Here is a 20,810-nt window from a genome sequence, read left to right as displayed (position 1 = left end):
CCATGGTGTTTTGGGAGGACGGAATGAATATAACACACTACATCTGTCACTCAAACAACATGGCCGCAATGAGTTTTCAGCGTAGAGTAAAAGGGTTTACTAGATTCGTTGAAAAGTATGTATGGCGTTTCCGACCATATAAAGTATAAATATTGTTGATCAGGATCAATAGCAGAGTCGATCTGGCCATGTCCGTCTGTCCGTCCGTCTGTCCATCTGTCAGTCCGTATGAACGCTGAGATCTCAGGAACTACATAAGTTAATATTATGCATACAGACTCCAGAGACATAGACGCAGCGCAAGTTTGTCGATTCATGTTGCCACGCCCACTCTAACGCCCACAAACCGCCCAAAACATTTTTTCATTAGTTTTGCATTGTAAATTTCTATCGATATGCCAAAAAACTTTTTGCCACGCCAGTTCTAACGCCCACAAACCGCCCAAAACTGGCACGCCAACGCCATATTTTTTCAAATTTTTGATACTCTTTTAAATTTTGTTTTCGATTTGCCAAAAGTCCTTTTGCCACGCCCACTCTAACGCCCACAAATCTCCAAAAAAAGTCATTGTGGAAATTTCTCCCTCGCATTTCTACTAGGTGAGTAACGGGTGAGTCTAGTATAGAGTATAATTAAGGGGTATAATTAGCGACTGCTTCCCTAACAAAAATAACTCCTTATGTACATATATGTAATCTTCGTAACCAACTGCAGAAAAATGTTTATTGCTCAGCCAACGCGCTCAGCAGCAACAGCGATTTAATTAAATTTAAAGCTTAAAAAGTTGTTTCGGATTGCATTAGGTTTTGTTTAGGCACACACCACGACGGGGTGTCCAAATGTTGAATAATTTTGTAGCTATTTTTAATAAGACGAGGAATAAAAGTAGACATTTAAAATTCATATATTATATTTTATAATAGTTAGTAGTAGTAGTAGTTAATGTCGCGGTCATTTTGCATCGATGTGCCTAAGCATAGGTTAAAAGAGAAAATAATTTGAGATACTATTGCAGAGCGAACAGCAGAACCGCTTACTAGCCGATCACTCTCCACTCATAACGAAGAGTAGAGAAGGCAAACAGGCAGAAAAAGGCAAGTGCCCAAAAAGGGATGAGTGGCAAAAACACTCATTTATGTCTCGTAAACACCAGTGTGTCTTGTAAACACCCCCGTGTCTGGTAGACACTCGACTGCCTGTGGTATCATAATTACTGAAAAACGAAATATATTATGCCAAAAATCTGCAGATAGCCTCATTTTTTTGCATTTTTTTTTACAGACCCGTGCCGAGAGTCAGCTTGACTGAGGGCCGGGTCACAAAATAACTCAGTCTCAAACGGAGAGCTCAGGGTACATGGCGACCCCCTGTTCTAAGAAGCCTTACCCAGGCGTCGCGGATCTCTGCCCGGGTGGACCCTCCTTTTCTTCGCAACTCGTGGGAATCACATGGGGTCAATAAACAGAAACAAAAAGGAGTCAGGATCTCCCAAAAAACCTACCCAAACGGCAGTGACGACTGAGTCTGCCCGAACAACCTTCAAGGCAGCGAAGTTGTCGAGTGAGCCCACCTGCCTGGCCTCCAACACAGGATCGGGTTCGGGTGAACCACGCCTCAAGTCTGAGGCGACTGAGTGCAAGCCGCCAAAAGCCGTCGCCATTGGAACATCTCCAGGCCCTAGTGCCATGATGCCCCCTTCAGGCGCAGCCAAGGACGGCAAGCACTCAGTGGCAACCGGTAACGGCAAATTCACTTACGCAGAAAAACGATCTGCAGGGCAAATCCTACGCAGCCAGGAGAAATCGAAAACGGCTTCTTCTGCTGAATGGCTGAAGAAGGTGGAGTGGGCAAGAACCGTATTGCCAAAGTCCCAAAGCCACCCAAGCCCACAGAGGTCAGAAAGCGACCTCCACCTAAGAGGGAGCGCTCCCAGGATGTTCCTTCCGACCCCTCGGCAAAGCGGCAACGCGTACAGCCGGGGCGATCCTTTGCGGGGATCGAAAAAAACCGCATTGTCCTGGGCGTGGTCGACAGAAACGACCCGAGTGGCAGGATTCCATGTAATAAGTGGAAGTGCGTGGAAGCAGCCCTAGCTTCGAAATTCTAGCCAAAGAACCTGGCCTCCTCCTGTCTGCAAAGAAGTGGAATGGTTCCAAAGCAGCGTCAAGGTGATCGCCTGGGATGACGAGCCAAAAAGCACCTTAGCATTTTTCTGCTCCATAATTATAGCGATGCGGCAGCCACTGTGGAGAGTCAGCAATCTCCATTCCGAGTGCTGTCATCGTACATGGCCTACGAAAGGCAAGAACCGCCGGATGGTAAGAAGACTGGTACAAGACAGCGAAAAAGGAAACATAGGCCTCCTAGTAGGCTGTGACGCAAACGCCCACCACACACACAATGGGAAAGTACAAACACAAATGCATAGACCCATTGGGCCATTCACAGTTTTAAACCATTCAAATCTGGAGGTCCCGACAAAATCATACCCGCACAAATCCAACTTGCGGGAAATATAGCCATAAACTGGCCTCTAGACAATTTTAAAAAGTTCTCTACTTCTTGGACACCTACCGCAATTGTGGCTAGAGTCCCGAATTTTCTTCATCCCCAAAGCAGAGAAACCATCACAAACGACCCCCAAGGATTTCAGACGAATTGACAGACTAATAATCCTTCCTACTAAAGACCCTTGAAAGAATCATCGGCCTGCATCTGAGATCAACTCTCAATCCAAGTCTCATCACAGACACGCAACACGCCTGCAAGAAAGGGAAATCGGATAATACAGCGGACAACGTTGCTATTATCTTCACAGGTAAATACCCCCAAACGCTATGCGATAATATGAGCGAACAACTCTGTGTTTTGTCCATCTGGACAAAAATGAACGGACTAGGAAGTAACCCCTCAAAGACCGAGCTAGTTCTCTTCACTAGGAAGTATAATATACCCCCCCTTTTTTTTGTTTTTTTTAATTCCTTTTATTTCTCTCGGGAACGAACGAAAATTCCCACTTCATATCTGCTGCCGTCACTGTTGCCACTGTATAAGACTAGATTGCTATCTGATGTTGTTGTTTCCCCACTACCAGTCTGGTACCGCGCTCGCCCTGCTGGGTGTTGTTGCTGTTCGCAGAAAAACACAGGGTGGTACTATGTGGGAGCCCCCGTTTTTCTCCCATGTAGTGAGGAGGGGGGTGGGGCGTTGGGGCAAGTGGAAGTTGCCGAAAATTTTTGTAATAGTCATTTATTATGTGGAAGAATACTTTCTAATAGTTAGAAAAGCATTTCAGAGAGGAAGTTTTTGTATGGCCATGCTCTCGTCATGGGTGGGGTTTGAACCCACGACCCCGTGGTTAGCAGGTAGTTGCGCTATCCAGTACACCACGAGGCCCCTTCAAAGACCTGGGCGTAACACTTGGCAGGAAACCAAACTGGAACTTGAACCTCACAGACAAATACAAAAAAGCTTCAATAGCACTCTTCACGTGCAAGAAATAGGGTATGACACCCTATATATTAAACTGGATATATACGGCCATCGTCAGACCAATTATACTGTATGGGGTCGTGGTATGGTGGCCGGCCCTGAAAAAGCAATCCAGGATAAAAATGCTAGCAAAGATGAAAAGAGCCGCGGCACTCTGCATCAGCAGTGCTTTAAGCACCACCCTAAACGAAGCCCTAAATGCCATACTCAACCTCTCAAGCCCAGAACTAGCTGGCATGGAACAGCCTACAGTAGCGGCAATCAGGCTTAGAGATACCAAGCAGTGGAACCCACATGAAGCGGGTTTCTCATGTATCCTAAAACACATACAAATAGTCCCCTCCAGGACAGACTACTGCACTCCAAAAATAAGCTAAAAAAAAACGTCAAAACTTTTAAGGTTGACCAGAGCAAACCTCAGCACTGCTATGAGTCAGCACAGGGCATTGGTTGATAGGCACCCATGCCAGAAGACTAAATGCCCTGATAACGATTTCTGCCGCAGCTGTAGGGGCGAAGAAGTGGAAGAAACGGTAGAACATCTACTATACCTCTACCCAGCACTGCAAGCGAAAATACACTGGTAGGCACAATTATTTTGACAAAATGTTCTTTCGTGTTCCTCAGAACTCTTTTATCAGCAGCGTTCAAAGAGTGCGCAAAAGTTCATAAATAGCATATTAATAATAGCATATAAAAAAAGCAGGAAGAATTTTAGTTCAAGCTGATCAAAGAGAACTGAGGAACACGAAAGAACATTTTGTCAAAATAATTGTGCCTACCAGTGTACTTGCTCAGCCTGATAGACACGTCCGACCTGTCCGACACCGATCCACGTCGGATACAAAAATTCACTAGCGCCTCTGGCTGGGGAAACTGCTAACTTCACACGAACCTCGACGGGCAAAGGGGAAAACGTACACGGTATCACAATGGACCTCTAATGGTCTAAGTGCGTCGGACCGACGGCCGGTAAAACCTAACCTAACCTAAGAATTGATCTTATACAGTCGGCAAAAATAATTTAAAGCATTCTATTTGTATCTATTAAAAACGTATCGAAGATTCGCATGCAGATCAAGTAAAATGTCCTGCAGCGTCAATGAGAAACGTTCGCCAATTAAGAGTAGTAATGCTGATAAATTAAATTTAAAATTAAAAGAGTAGTTTTAGTTGAAAAGGTTAATTTACCAAATGCTTCCAAAATAGTGTTGGCTTCCAAAATCTGCTGCTGTACCCAGGAGGAAACGTTCGAAGTAACTGTGCATAAGTACTGCAGTATAAATTTTGTAGTCTCTGTTTTTCCAGCTCCAGATTCACCGGAAATTACACACGCCTATAGGTAGTACCATGGAAAAATAAGACTTTAATAAAATATTTATGGCAATTAGAATATTTTCAAAATGGCAAACTGGAAACATTTTTAAATGTAAGATGCAACCATATATTTTGCATCAGACTTTTTAAATTAATTATTTAATTATTTTATAATTATAATAAAAATAATTATTTCAAAACATTCAGTAAATTCTGTTGGCAAGTGAATTAACTATGACAAATAAAGATCAATCAGAAGTTATGAATTCAGATAAAAAATAAATATATTCAAATTTAAATTCTCGTATATATTATAAATTCTAAATATATTTCTCAAATTGATTTTAATCATTTCCAGCTTAGGTAGATAAAATTGGGTATCGTAATTGTAATACTTTATAAGTTATCCCTAAATCATTCATAAGTAATATAAGAGATGATAAGATAAGAAGTAAAAAAATTATTTTATATTCAAGTGCGAAGGAGGCTCTTCGACACTGACAGTTATTGGCGGTTTGTGGGCCCAATTTTGGGAAATTCGAAAGTAATTTACAAGACTAACAAAATTTAAAAAAAAACAAGAGAGAACGCTATAGTCGAGTTCCCCGACTATCTGATACCCGTTTATTTTACTCAGCTAGTGGAAGGGAGGAGAGTCTTAAACACAGTTTTTGGCGGTTTGTAGGCGTTATAGTGGGCGTGGTAAAAAGTTTTTTGGCAAGTCGATAGAAATTAACAAGACATACAAAAATGAAAAAATATCAAAACATTTTTTAAAAGTGTGGTCGTGGCAGTTTTGGGCGGTTTGTGGGCGTTAAAGTGGGCGTGGCAACATGAATCGACAAACTTGCGCTGCATCTATGTCTCTGGAGTCTGTATGCCGAATCTCAACTTTCTAGCTTTTGTAGTTCCTGAGATCTCAGCGTTCATACGGACGGACAGACAGACGGACAGACGGACGGACAGACGGACATGGCCAGATCGACTCGGCTATTGATCCTGATCAAGAATATATATACTTTATATGGTCGGAAACGCTTCCTTCTGCCTGTTACATACTTTTCAACGAATCTAGTATACCTTTTTACTCTACGAGTAACGGGTATAACAAGGAGAACGCTATAGTCGAGTTTCCCGTCTGATACCCGTCACTCAGCTAGTTAAAGTGCGAAGGAGAGACTTCAACATTGACAGTTTTTGGCGGTTTGTAGGTGTTAGAGTGGGTGTGACAAAAAGTTTTTTGGCATATCGATAGAAGTTTACAAGTCTAATACAAAAATGAAAAAATATCAAAGCATTTTTTAAAAGTGTGGGCGTGGCAGTTTTGGGCGGTTTGTGGGCGTTAGAGTGGGCGTGGCAAAAAGTTTTTTGGCAAATCGATATAAATTTACAAGACCAATACAAAAATGAAAAAATATCAAAACATTTTTCAAAAGTGTGGGCGTGGCAGTTTTAGGCGGGAACCAGTGGCATGGCAAAAAGTTTTTTGGCAAATCGATAGAACTTTACAAGATCAATACAAAAATCAAAAACTATCAAAACATTTTTCAAAAGTGTGGGCGTGGCAGTTTTGGGCGGTTTGTGGGCGTTAGAGTGGGCGTGGCAACATGAATCGACAAACTTTCGCTGCGTGTATGTCTCTGGAGTTTGTATGCCAAATCTCAACTAGCTTTTGTAGTTCCTGAGATCTCGAGGTTTATACGGACGGACAGCCGGACGGACAGATGGACATGACCAGATCGACTCGGCTATTGATCCTGATCAAGAATATATAGTGACATATTCATTTCTTCATACGACATATTCACTCTTCATATAAAAAACCTAAAGCCGATCTTTTGGAAAGCTTCACTCTCCAAAAGCCTCATAAATAACATTCCCCCAAGATACGAACCGCTTAACGGTAACGAGCTTAATGATCTGTTAAGCTTGACATATAAAGCTAAGTAGAACTTAAAAGGCTTATGTTAATCCTCTGTAAAAGGTTTGCTGGGCCGAAAGAATACCTTTGTAAATTAGTTCTTAACTGACCTCTGGTGAAACTTATTCAAATAAAGATCATAAAAAGGAAAATATTTTTTTTTTTCATTAAATCTATCACCAAAAAAGTTTATTGGCGCAGTCGGTAGGATACTGAAAAAAGTCCTAGTAAACTCGTTATTCTTTGACAAGTAACCTTTTCTGATTGTACCCGCGAATTGGCCGCAACAAAGTGATTTCGGTTCGTTTAAAGTGACTAAAATCGGTATCCGCACAAGAACCTGTGCGATCGGAGTTAATTTAAAGACCTAATTTTGTGGACCGCTTCGTGAAGTGAGACCTCCACTAAGGTGTAATACAATTAAAAGGCGCACAGTGCAGTTCACTAAGACATAAGTCTCGAAGTCTGTGAACAAAAACAGTAGCCCACTAAAATCAAAAGTGCGACCGCTACTATTGTATAAAACAATAAAAAGTTAAAACCGTGCAGTTCACTTAAGGCATAAGTCTCGACATACTGCAGCAGTCTGTGAACAAGAACAGAAACTAACTTATAAATAAAACTAAAATGGAATTACCAGCGGAAAATATGACTCAATTACTTCGGCAAATACGCCAAGTACCGAAATTCTCTGGAGACTCATCGAATCTCAGCTCGTTCATCAGACGTATCGAATACCTGTTGAACTTATACCCTTCAAACGACGCTCGACAGAAGGCGGTTATATTTGGAGCCATCGAACTTCAAATTGTCGGAGATGCGGAAAAGGTTACCCAATTTGGAATGCACAACGAATGGACAACTTTAAGAGACGCCCTAATCCCGGAATTCAAGACTCAGACGCCCCTGGAGGATCTACTAGGAAGACTGTATCGCACACCTTTTAAGGGTAACTTACGTCTATTCTGTGAACAATTAGAAGATAAGTCCAGTATAATTATAAATAAGTTAGCATTAGAGAATGACCGAAATAATATGGTGGTTTATACACAAGCAATGGCAACCACAATAAAAAATACAATTCAACGCTCACTCCCCGATAGGTTGTTCATGACCTTAGCGAGGTATGACATTTCAACCGTTCAAAAACTAAGGCAAACCGCCCAACAAGAAGGTCTATACGAAGACCCAATTTCAAAAACATTCGATTGTCAGCCAAAACTTAACTCAAATCCACCTAACACCTATAAACATACAAACATTAACCAAATCAAAAACACTCACCCCAACCAACGATTCATTCGCCCCTTTATTCCATTAAATCCCACACAGACCCAAAACACTAACGTAAACAATCAAACCCCTTTTAGACAAATTCCTCCGACCAGACAACAGCAACTTAATCAGTACAGAAATTTATACAACGGATTCAGAATAGACTTACTTCAGGACCGTCAAAACGGCACCCGAAACTACTATCAGCCCCCCCAACAACCAAGAATGCCAAATAAGCGTTTTAGAGAAAGCAGCGAACAATAGCGTATGCAGACAAATGAAAATTTTCACCAGCACGAATTAGATTACGATAACGAAACTGAACACTACATTAATAACGACGAACAGTTCCACGAAGATCAATTACAGAATACTCAGACAGAATTGTTTACAGATCAGCAATATCAACAAGCTGAAAATTTTCCAATACCAGCCTGGGATCCCACCAATACATAGAGATCATGTTTAATAACCACAGATATAGATGCATAGTTGATACTGGCTCTTCGATAAACTTGATGAGCTCAAACTTTTTCAATCTTCAAGTTAAAGATAAGCAAATAACTGTCCGAAGTATGACAGGCTTTTCTAAATTAAATAAATATGTAGACCTTCCAGCCAACGGTCTTTTTCAACAAACGCAAAAATTCTATATTCATTCATTTTCACCTTATTATGATATTCTGTTAGGAAGAAAAATACTAATGGAGAATAACGGTTTAATAGACTACTCTCGGAAAGAAACAATAATTAACGAAAGAACATTCATTCACAAAGAATTAGATCCATGTGATGAGAACTCTTCGGAAAACTTTAATGCACTCTTACAAGAAAACAACTTTACATCAGAAATAAACTATGCCATGGACAACAACATAGACTCAGAACACACATACAGACTAGAACATTTAAATAGTGAGAAAAATACAGACTTACAAATTTATTAAAAGAGTTCAATGACATTCAATATTCCAAAAATGAAAACCTTACATTCACAAGTATAATACGTCACGATATAAAAACCTCTCATGAAAACCCAGTTTACAAAAGACCATACTCGTACCCGTTTTCCTACGAAGCAGAAGTAAATAAGCAAATTAAGGAAATGTTAAAACAAGGCATTATACGCGAAAGCGACTCCCCTTATTGCAGTCCATTATGGATTGTCCCCAAAAAGATGGATGCCTCTGGCAAACCGAAATTCAGGTTGGTCGTGGACTATCGAAATCTAAATGAAATAACAATAAATGATAAATTTCCGATTCCTAACATGGACGAAATACTAGGCAAATTAGGAAAATGCCAGTATTTTACTACAATTGACTTAGCAAAAGTCTTTCATCAAATCGAAATGGACCCTAAGTCTATACCAAAAACGGCGTTTGCCGTTGCTCCTGCAACCTTCCAACGGTGCATGAATTACGTCCTAAAAGACCTCATAAATAAGCATTGCCTTGTTTATTTAGATGATGTGATCATCTATTCAACATCTCTCAACGAACACCTAGACTCACTGAGGAAGTTTTTTGAGAAACTTAAAGAAGCCAATCTTAAACTCCAATTGGACAAATGCGAATTTTTAAAAAAGCAAACAAATTTCTTAGGTCATATTATAAGTCCAGAAGGCATACGACCTAATAAAGAGAAAGTTAAGGCAATCGAAAAATTTCCTCTCCCAAAGACACCAAAAGAAATCAAATCTTTCTTAGGCTTATGCGGATACTACCGTAAGTTCATTCCAGACATTGCAAAGATTGCAAAACCTCTGACTATATTTCTAAAAAAAGGAGCTAAAATAGACACAAGAAACGAAAAATACAATAAATCATTTGAAAAATTGAAAACCCTCATAATGAACGACCCAATTTTGATTTGCCCTGATTTCACAAAAACATTTCAAGTCACTACTGACGCTAGCAATTTCGCCATAGGAGCCGTGTTATTACAAGACAATAAGCCAGTAAGCTTTGCAAGTAGAACATTAAATGATCATGAACAAAATTATAGCACTATTGAAAAAGAACTACTAGCAATCGTTTGGGCAACCAAATATTTCCGCCCATATTTATATGGAGTCCCCTTTGAGATTTTGAGCGATCACAAACCCCTTGTTTGGCTAAATAATATTAAAGAGCCTAACATAAAACTACAACGTTGGCGAATTAGACTTAGTGAATATAATTTCAAAATCAAATATTTAGAAGGTAAACTTAATCATGTAGCAGACGCTTTATCTCGCGTCAAAATTGAAGAAAACATGGTAGGCGAAGAAGAAAATATTTCAACAGCAGCAACAATACAGCAACGAAACCTACATTGAAATTACAGAAAAACCCATAAACTATTTTGCAAGACAAATTGAATTTATAAAAGATAGCGTAGACCAAGTAGAGACAACGAAATACTTTTCCAAAATAAAACTGACCATCAAATACACTGACATGACCCTGACAAAAGCAAAAGATATCCTTATTAAATACTTCTTAAATAATAGCAGTGTTATTTACCTGGAAAACGATAAAGACTTTTTAGTTTTTCAAAAAGCATATCGAGAAACCATTAACCCACATAGTAACGTGAAAATTCTGAAAAGTATCATAATGTTAAAAGACATAAAATCTTATCCTGAATTTAAAGAATTCATTATTACTCAACATTCTAAATTGTTACACCCTGGTATTGAAAAAATGATACGATTATTTAAAGAAACTCACTATTTTCCCGATTATAATAAACTAATTCAAAACATTATCAATGATTGTGAAGTCTGTAACCTTGCAAAGACAGAACATAGACCAACAAAACTAGTTTTCGAAATAACTCCAGAGACAAATAACCCACGCGAAATTTATGTTATTGACTTTTATACTATTGATAACGAACAGTATTTATCTTGTATAGACGTTTATTCAAAATTTGCTTCACTTATTAAAACAAACAGTAGAGATTGGTTAGAGGCAAAACGAGCCCTTACTAGAATTTTTAACGACATGGGAAAACCACAGAAAATTAAAGCAGACAAGGACTCCGCGTTTATAAGCACTTCTTTAAAAACTTGGCTAAACAACGAAGACATACAAATAGATATTACCACAAGTAAAACAGGAATAGCAGACATAGAACGCCTTCATAAAACCATAAATGAAAAAATCAGAATTATTAATACTGAAAACAATAGAGAAAATAAAGAAACACGAATGGAAACAATTTTATACATATACAACCACAAGACTAAACATAACACAACCGGACAGATACCGGCTAACATCCTTCTTTACGCAGACACACCTACTTATGATACCCAGATGAATAAAGAAATGAAAATCAAAAATCTTAACAAAAAACGACAGGATTTCGAAATCGACACAAAATTTAGACAAGCACCCTTAACACGCGCAAAATCAAAGAATCCCTCTAGAAAAACAGGCCGAATAGAACAATTAGACGAAAAACATTATAACGAAAATAATAGAGGTCAAAACGTTATTCATTATAAAAGCAAATTTAAAAAGAAAAAGAAAGTTAATGACAGCAAATACTTGCAGCAAACCGACACCTCCCAATCATCGGACTCATAATCACCATAATAACTTGTATTGCGACACAAACTACAGCAGGAACAATCGAAATCAACCCAATAGAAAACAATCAAGGATTTATCTTGTTTGAATCTGGAACAATACAAATCCCCATCACCTTTATGCGTCACTGTCTCACCATAAATATTACAGAAGTTGAAGAAACATTTAATAGTATAATTAAACAATGTCAAGAATTTAAAAATGTCACACAAATTAAATATTTAACCGAGAAAATGGAAAGAGAAATAAATGGCATACGCATCTAAAAACGAAACAAACGAGGACTGGCTAACTTTGTAGGTTCCACATTAAGATATCTTTTTGGCACACTAGACGAAGACGACAGACAACATATTGAACAACAAATTTCGACTCTATCACAAGACACAGTACAGGTCAGCACTCTAAACCACGTTATTGACAGTCTCAATGATGGCATAGAAATAATTAACAACCAGTCCAATTCTTTGAAACAGGAACAAAAATTGAATCTATTAATATTTAATATTGAACATTTTACCGAATATATCGAAGACATTGAAATGGGTTCACAACTAACACGACTAGGAATATTTAATCCTAAACTACTAAAACATGAAAATATTGGCAACATTAAATACAAAAATCTGATAAACATAAAAACTTCCGCTTGGTATAACGTACCTACTAATGAAATATTGCTAATGTCCCACATTCCTATGAATTCAATTGAACGACCAACTTTCATCATTGCACCTTACCCCGACAATAATGGCCAAATTATTAAGGAAAATATTGAAGGCAAATTCTACTCACATAACCACTATGTTCTAAATACACTAACAAAGAATATTGTCAAAGACCATTGCATAGCTAACATAATAAAACACGAAACACCAACTTGTACTTTTCAAAAATATCGTAAACAATCCTATATTCAATACATTAAACCAAATATACTTATAACCTGGAATATGACCAGAGAAAAACTTTATCACAGTTGTAACGGTCAAGAGATTTATATTGAAAATAATAAAATTATAAAAATATCCAACTGCACAGCAGAATTAAAACAAATTACAATATCTAATAGTATTCAACAATACACAAATGTAATATTTACTGAACACAATGTAACAAAAATCGAACCAATGTCACACATAGAAATTAAAGAAATGATTTTGTTAAACAATAAGAGTAACACAATTTACAGAAACATACTAATAATCTTCATATCTGTTTTAGTTTTAATTTACATATTTTACTTTTATATGAAATGTAAAACAGCGCCACACAAAATTATTACCTCTTACCTAAAACCAAGTAAAACCACTAACAAAAATATCGAAAAAGAAACAGAGACAAAAACAGAAATAGCTGAAATTGCAAATCCAGTACCACACTTATATCCAGAAATAATCGCTTGAGGACAAGCTAATATCTAAAAGGTGGGGGAGTGACATATTCATTTCTTCACACGACATATTCACTCTTCATATAAAAAAGCTAAAGCCGATCTTTTGGAAAGCTTCACTCTCCAAAAGCCTCATAAATAACATTCCCCCAAGATACGAACCGCTTAACGGTAACGAGCTTAATGATCTGTTAAGCTTGACATATAAAGCTAAGTAGAACTTAAAAGGCTTATGTTAATCCTCTGTAAAAGGTTTGCTGGGCCGAAAGAATACATTTGTAAATTAGTTCTTAACTGACCTCTGGTGAAACTTATTCAAATAAAGATCATAAAAAGGAAAATATATTTTTTTTTCATTAAATCTATCACCAAAAAAGTTTATTATATATACTTTTTCTGCCACATACTTTTAAACGAATCTAGTATACGCTTTTACTCTACGAGTAACGATTATAACAACATACATAGAACAAATGCCTATTACAACAACTTTCGGCAACTTCCACTTGCCCCAACGCCCCACCCCCCTCCTCACTACATGAGTGAAAAAAACGGGGGCACCCACATAGTACCAATCGCACCCTGTGTTTTTCTGCGAACAGCAACAACACCCAGCAGAGCGAGCGCGTTACCAGACTCTTCGCTTTTCTACGAATAACAACACAACAACGTAGACCCCAATCCCCGATGGCGACAGGTGGCAGTCCCACCACTGGGATAAGCCGCATCTGGCCAATCACCAGATCGATCGAAAAACTTACAACGATTACTGAAACTAATACGAGAAATTCAGCTCTCGTAGAAGCCCTAAGTTCCCGAGAGGAATAGAAGGAATAAAAAATAAAAAAAAAAAAAAAAAATTAGGATAAAATTGTAAGTCTAACTTCTTAATGGCAGTGAAGCATAATTAAATTACATTTGGGGTCTTCAAAAAAATATTACACGGAAGACGACGGTTGTGAAAAAAAAATCAAAATCATATATAAGGAAGTATTTAGGTGTTTATTTTAATAAAAAACAAAATCTAATAATTTTAATTTAAGAGCCACTCAATATCTTCTAGCAAGCGCCAAAGATCTCCGGAGCTTTTCATGTTTGCTTATCGATATCCTAAGCTTTCTATCGTTTTATGGCTTGTGTCTTGGGAGAATATTTTACTATGAGGCTTTTAAGGGGTAAAGCTTTTCAAAATATCAGCTTAATTTTTTCATATGGAGAATAAATATGTCACTCCCCCCTTTTAGCTTTTTGTTTGTCTTCAAGGATTTATTATACCCGTTACTCGTAGAGTAAAAGGGTATACTAGATTCGTTGAAAAGTATGTAACAGGCAGAAGGAAGCGTTTCCGACCATATAAAGTATATATATTCTTGATCAGGATCAATAGCCGAGTCGATTTGGCCATGTCCGTCTGTCCGTCTGTCCGTCTGTCCGTCTGTCCGTCTGTCCGTCTGTCCGTCTGTCCGTCTGTCTGTCCGTATGAACGTCGAGATCTCAGGAACTACAAAAGCTAGAAAGTTGAGATTAAGCATACAGACTCCAGGGACATAGACGCAGCGCAAGTTTGTCGAATCATGCTGCCACGCCCATTCTAACGCCCACAAACCGCCCAAAACTGCCACGCCCACACTTTTGAAAAATGTTTTGATATTTTTTCATTTTTGTATTGGTGTTGTAAATTTCTATCGATTTGTCAAAAAAAATTTTGCCACGCCCACTCTAACGCCCACAAACCGCCCAAAGCTGCCACGCCCACACTTTTGAAAAATGTTTTGATATTTTTTCATTTTTGTATTAGTCTTCCAAATTTCTATCGATTTGCCAAAGAACTTTTTGCCACGCCCACTCTAACGCCCACAAACCGCCCAAAGCTGCCACGCCCACACTTTTGAAAAATGTTTAGATATTTTTTCATTTTTGTATTAGTCGTCTAAATTTCTATCGATTTGCCAAAAAACTTTTTGCCACGCCCACTCTAACGCCCACAAACCTGCACTTCTACTAGCTGAGTAACGGGTATCAGATAGTCGGGGAACTCGACTATAGCGTTCTCTCTTGTTTTTGAATATAATTCTGCTACTGGATTTTTAATGTCTACTATTTTAGTATTTTTAATATTATATTTTTGTTGACTATTTGGCATGTTTTAGATAGGTTATTATAATGTTATAAGGTGCTGTTTTATATATCTTATAAGGCTCAAATGTGAAAATTACAGCTAATACTAACTAAGGGGGTTTGAAATTATTTATTTCTTATTTACCATTGTTTATGAATGAAACGTTTATAAACGAAACGCTGTTTTTATAATCTTCATTCGAACTTCGCACAGTTGGATACGAACTCATAGAACTTAACTAATGCTCCTAACGGTAAATGAAGAGTGTTCCCAAATATACAGGCACCTGAACGGTTGTTCAGCATAGGGGCAGTAAAGCTACTTTAGTAATTGGGCGTTTATACACGCCATGGGCAGTCTTCACAGTAACGACCCGGACCTTGTCGTCTTGACTTGCATTACCAACCGCTTTAAGTTCAAGGATACATTTATATAGGGGTAAATTAGGCTCTTTAAGCACTATCAGTGTATCCACCTTTAAGTTGTCAGTTTCTAGATGCCATTTGGTACGAACCATGGCTTGCAGCTGAGGTCACCTGTTCGAAGCTCGGAAAGCTCGGAGTCTACATGAGACCGATACATATGACAATGACATGGGAAACTGAAGAGTGGGAAACCAAGGTGTCTGGTTCCCAAACAAGCATATTCATTTCTTGAATTTTTATGTATGAAATTGTTTCAACTTTTGTTACATTATGTTCGGTAAATATTAGGTTTGTGTAGGCTAGGTTTGTGTATTGCTAAATAATATAATTTGATAATGAAAGTTCTTTTAACTCTGCTGTATAATTAAATATTTTTATAATTTTGTTATTTTTAATAAACACCTCTTGATTGTAATAATTTTGATTAGGTTCTTCCCAAGTTATATTCCAAGTTATAAGTATATTAGTCTTGATGTATTGAATGTAAAATGGTTTACGATATTTCTGGAAAGTATACGTTGTTGTTTCGTATTTGATTTTACTAACTATGCAATGTCTTTGAGAATATTCTTTGATTCTGTATTTAAAACATAATTATTGTGTAGATATAATAAGAAATTTTTTTTTTTTGTCTGCTACTGGTTGGGTAAGTGGTGATAGGGAATGTAGACTGTTCAATTATGTTTGTGAAATTGTAGCGGTTTTATACCAGGTATACGATTTATATCCGTTAAATTTGTATAGTTAACTTTACCGAGATTGTCATGCTTTAGAGGAATTGGACTAAATATTCCTAGTTATTCCTTAGTTAGTTGTGAATCCATTTCAACGTCTTTGATAAATTCAGTTAATGTTTGTTTGTCGTCTTCGTCTAGTGATCCAAAATGGAATGTGGAGCCTACGGAGTTAAACAGTCCCAGTTTTCTAAGTTTTATTATACGTATTTTAATGGCCCATAATGTGTTTATGCTGGCCTTTTGGGAGGACCAGGAAGGCGGCCGAGCTGATTGCAGTAACTGGCACAGCGCCTGAGCGTATTAACGCATTTGTATTTGCGTTTCTGCTTAAATATGGCGCAGAAATCTTTTTTCAAAAGGCTGTTAGGTGTGGTGAATGGTTTTGAAAAAAGATGCATGTTGCATTCTAATATGCGATCAGATACGCTGGGCAGACCTGCGATTGGGAGATTGTGCCATGGGCACAAAGGCTTGAGTATTTTCATACACAGCTTCTCATGAGCGATTTATTTGAGCGATATAGGAATTCGAAACCATAATCTAGCGACTCAGATTCCGAAAGCGACGATGCTGCAATAAACTCTGCACTAAAAAGTGCCGGTACCAATTCATTTGCTACATATAAAATGTCTTTTGACGCAGAACAAATTAAGACTGTAATAAAGTTACTACAGGACCAAGTCTTAGAAGGCCAAAGCAGAGAGACTGAATTGCGTAGAACAATTAAGGACCTTGCCAACCAAGTAGCGGCTATACAGGTTCGCCCTGCACAGGCAGAAACTCCACAAAATAAAGTTCACCAACCGGTAGATATCACCTTACAAGTCCGTTGCGATGAAACATTGGACGCCGTAAAATGTCTTCTGGACTTTATGGGCACACAGGAGACATACGTCTCCTGGCGGCAGGCGGCGAAAGCCGCCCTTTCCATAAGTTCAAAAACTTTGAGAATAGTTCGCGACACTATCAGGCTGTAGTTATCATCAGGAGCAAAGTTAAAGCCCCTGCTGATGCAGTTCTTATCTGCTCTCGCCCTGGCACAGGAGATGGAGTCCAATCACGAGCGGTACACCTTCGCAACTTTGTTTGCAAGAAGCCAAGAAGATAGGGACCGTAAACCATATCCCAAAGTGCAGGAGTGCCAGCAGGCCCCTCCACAATCTAACACGCAGGGAAGTGCCGGGAAGAACTCTCACTTTACTGTTGCCCAGGCCTCAAATAATTCGGACACGGCTTATGACACCGCGGCCTCCAGTGCAGCGGATAAAGTCGACGATGATGCCATACTAGGGTATGGATCGACATGATCGACATGAAACTGCTGGTTGACACGGGCGCGTCAAAAAATTTCATCCGACCATTCAAGGGGTTGAAAGACGTTCGCCCGGTAGAGTCCCCATTTGCAATCCATTTGATTCATGGTGTGACTACAATCACTAAAAAATGTTTTGTGCTAAAAGCTGAAGCTTAAAGCTACATTTATTTACTCCCAAATTTGACCTCCTTCGACGCGATATTTGGCCTTGACCTGTTAAAACAGGCAGGCGCGTCACTTTGCCTAGCTTTCGGCTAGCTCAAATGGGGCTCCGAAACAGAACAAATAGATTTCCACACCTGCCCCGATGTCAGTTTTACCAAGGTAGATTGCTCGGACGCACCGCCCCAATGCGGCTCTTCCCTACAATACGTCGGTGGTAGCTACCATCCGGACGATTAACGAGGAGCCCATTTATGCTAAATTATATCCATAGCTGCTGACTTCGTCAACGACGAAATTCAGGAACTGCCTAAGAATGGCATAATCCAAAAGTCGAAGTCCCCCTACAATAACCCAATATGGGTCGTAAACAAAAAGGGCACCGACGAGGCGGGCAACAAAAAAATGCGTTTAGTACTGGACTTCCACAAACTAAACGAAAGGACGGTACTAGATACATACCCCATGCCAAATATCTCATTGATATTGGAGAATCTCGGAAAGGCCAAATACTTCACGACACTCGATCTGAACCGTGAGAAGACATCATTCTCAGTGAACAGAGGGAAGTATGAGTTCCGAAGACTGCCATTAGGACTCAGGAATGCTGCAAGCATCTTCCAGAGACCGATTGACGATATTCTGCGAGAGCAGATCGGCAATTTCTGCTACATTTACGTCGATGACGTCATCATCTTTTCAGAGGATGAAAATGCCCATGTTAGGCACGTAGATTGGGTTCTGAAGAGCCTATACCACAAAAACGAGGTTAACTATGCTACCAACGAAAGGGAGCTGTTAGCCATAGTCTGGGCACTACCCAAGTTCCGGCACTACCTATATACGGTTAAAGAAAGTAACATCTTCACCGATCACAAATACTTGACGTTTGCGGTATAGGAATCCAACCCGAACGCTAAGATTAAGAGATGGAAAGCACGCATCGATGAATACGGTGGACGAATTTTTTACAAGCCCGGAAAAAATAAGCTCGTTGCAGATGACCTCTCGAGACAATAACTCAACGTTGTTGGAAACCAAGACCAGAGACGTGCGCGACCACGGTTCACAGCGAACTTTCGCTTACACACACTATCGAGTCCACGGACAAACCCGTAAATTGCTTCTAGAACCAAATAATTTTAGAAGAGGCCCGCTTCCCTGGGAAACGAACTTTTATACTATTTGGTGTAACGAACTGATTTTGTTTGTCTGCTCGCTACGGAATACGTGCGGCTAGCTCAGTAGAGTTTGTGCGTTCGTTTCACCAAATTTATATAATAACGTGATCACCCGGTTACCAGTAATAACACTCGCAGTTTCGTTCTTGGATCTTTATTTGTGCTTGGACTTACAAAGAAAATCTGATTATCCGGTCTTTGTGCGGGATGGATTGTCCACCGGCCTCGTTCCGCTGTCTCGCCGCTCCTGTCGTCCTGAATGTGGCGGACATTCGTTGTTGGGCGCTCGTCGCTTGGGCTGAGAGTTGTTGTCTTACGCAGACTCACGGCAGCTAACGGCTGTGATCCCCAAGGCAAACGCCTGTGGAACAGCAACACGTCAACCCCACGTCTGGTTCGGACTGGTGGCGCCGGTATCACGCCTGTTTTGATCGCACGGACACACCTAGGCGATCGCCTGGTTCAAGTTCGCGGTCTCCTACAGAGTTCTCCGAGTCTACACCACAATCCCTGCCGCTTATCCTGTGCCCTCCTTGGTTTGGCTTCGCCTGTTGGGCGCTTCTGGGCTACTCGTGCTTCATCGTACTGGACATCAGCTACCTGCGTCTCAATTCGGAGACCTTCTCGTCCCGAACGTCTTGACGTAGCGATCTTGCTCATTGTTGACTACCACGGCTGTTGACTCGTACACTTGTTCTCCTCGACTGTCTTTCCCGCTTCCAGCGTTCGGCCTGTTTATATAGGTCTCCTCTAACGGTTCACCCCTTTGGTCTCCAGTCTCCGGATCCAAAGTCCACGATTTTACCGTTGGCCCGGTTCAAAGTTCGATGTGTCCCGTTACTTGCCTTTGAGCCTGCTGACTCTCCAAACTCTCTTCTCAGTAAGTCCGGAGTCTCCAACCTCTCTCTCTCCATTTCCCGAGTCTCCAAATTCTCTTTCTCCAGCCCAGAGTCTCCAAACTCTTTTTCTCCGGGCTTCGCACTGCCTTTACTACGCTTTGCCTTGTTGCGTAGCTGGCAACGGCAGGCCCTCCTCATGCGATCACCATCCGCATTTGTGCGGAGTTTCAACTCTTCACATTGGAAATAAGAGGCGCCACTCGATGGCGTCACACGTTGGCACAACGTCCAAGACAAAGTGGTTCGGCAATTTCCGGATACAAAACTCTGGTATTGCAAAATAGGGTCACCGACATTTTCGCGGTTGAGGAGAGGAAAGAAATCCTCACCGCAGAGCACAACAGAGCTCACAGGTCGGCCCAAGAGAACGTGAAGCAGACACTATCCGAGTACTACTTCCCCAAGATGACTAAATTGGCGAGCGAGATAGCCGCCAATTGCAAAAAAAAAACAGGAGCTCGGTGAAACACAAATCCCAGGCCATGTAGGAGAGATATTGCATATCGATATTTGGGAACAAAATGTAGACGTCGGGGGCCGGAAAAGCTGATGTCGCAAAATGTCCCAGAATTTAATAGAAACACAAGGGGTGTTGAAAATCGTCCTTCTCTGGTCGGGGTTTATTTTTCGAGTAATTTCTTCACATAAACATAACGGCTTCGTGTCCCACTTCCGAAACATTCCGCCAACAGCGATGCTCTGCTGGCGGGATACCGGACTCAGCTGTTCGGCATGAACATTCTCCCCCCATTGCAAGAGGAATACTTGCAAATTTAGGACAGAGAACAGCGTCCCGAAAGAATCCATCCCAGCTTGGAATTTTGTGCCATGGGCAGGCCGTCCTGGCTCGCGATGATACCCGGCAGCATCAGGTCGGCGTAAACGTCTGCTCCAAGGACAGCCGAGACAAGCGCTGGGTGGAACCACCGGTCATCCGCTAGCGTCATGTTGTGGAACATGTCCTGCACCTTCGGATCCAGGGGCTGTGCCGG

The 20,810-nt window shown here is 40.0% G+C and overlaps 1 protein-coding gene across 3 annotated transcripts in view; it reads right to left on the bottom strand.

The window, feature by feature from the left end:
* The window catches only part of LOC120457663 (unconventional myosin-VIIa-like), a 419,197-nt gene that overhangs the window by 173,379 nt on the left and 225,008 nt on the right, over positions 1–20,810 (bottom strand). For all 3 annotated transcript variants that reach the window (XR_005617072.2, XM_039645159.2, XM_039645160.2), the window contains exon 6: positions 4,685–4,829. Coding sequence is in view for 2 of the 3 variants with exons in the window: in XM_039645159.2 (XP_039501093.1) it covers positions 4,685–4,829 (145 nt within the window). In the remaining variant the exon portion in view is untranslated. The remainder of the gene's footprint in view (positions 1–4,684; positions 4,830–20,810) is intronic.

The sequence above is a fragment of the Drosophila santomea genome, unplaced genomic scaffold (assembly GCF_016746245.2).
Source record: "Drosophila santomea strain STO CAGO 1482 unplaced genomic scaffold, Prin_Dsan_1.1 Segkk6_quiver_pilon_scaf, whole genome shotgun sequence".
Taxonomy (NCBI): Eukaryota; Metazoa; Arthropoda; class Insecta; order Diptera; family Drosophilidae; genus Drosophila; species Drosophila santomea.
This window is presented reverse-complemented; position numbering and strand designations above follow the sequence as displayed.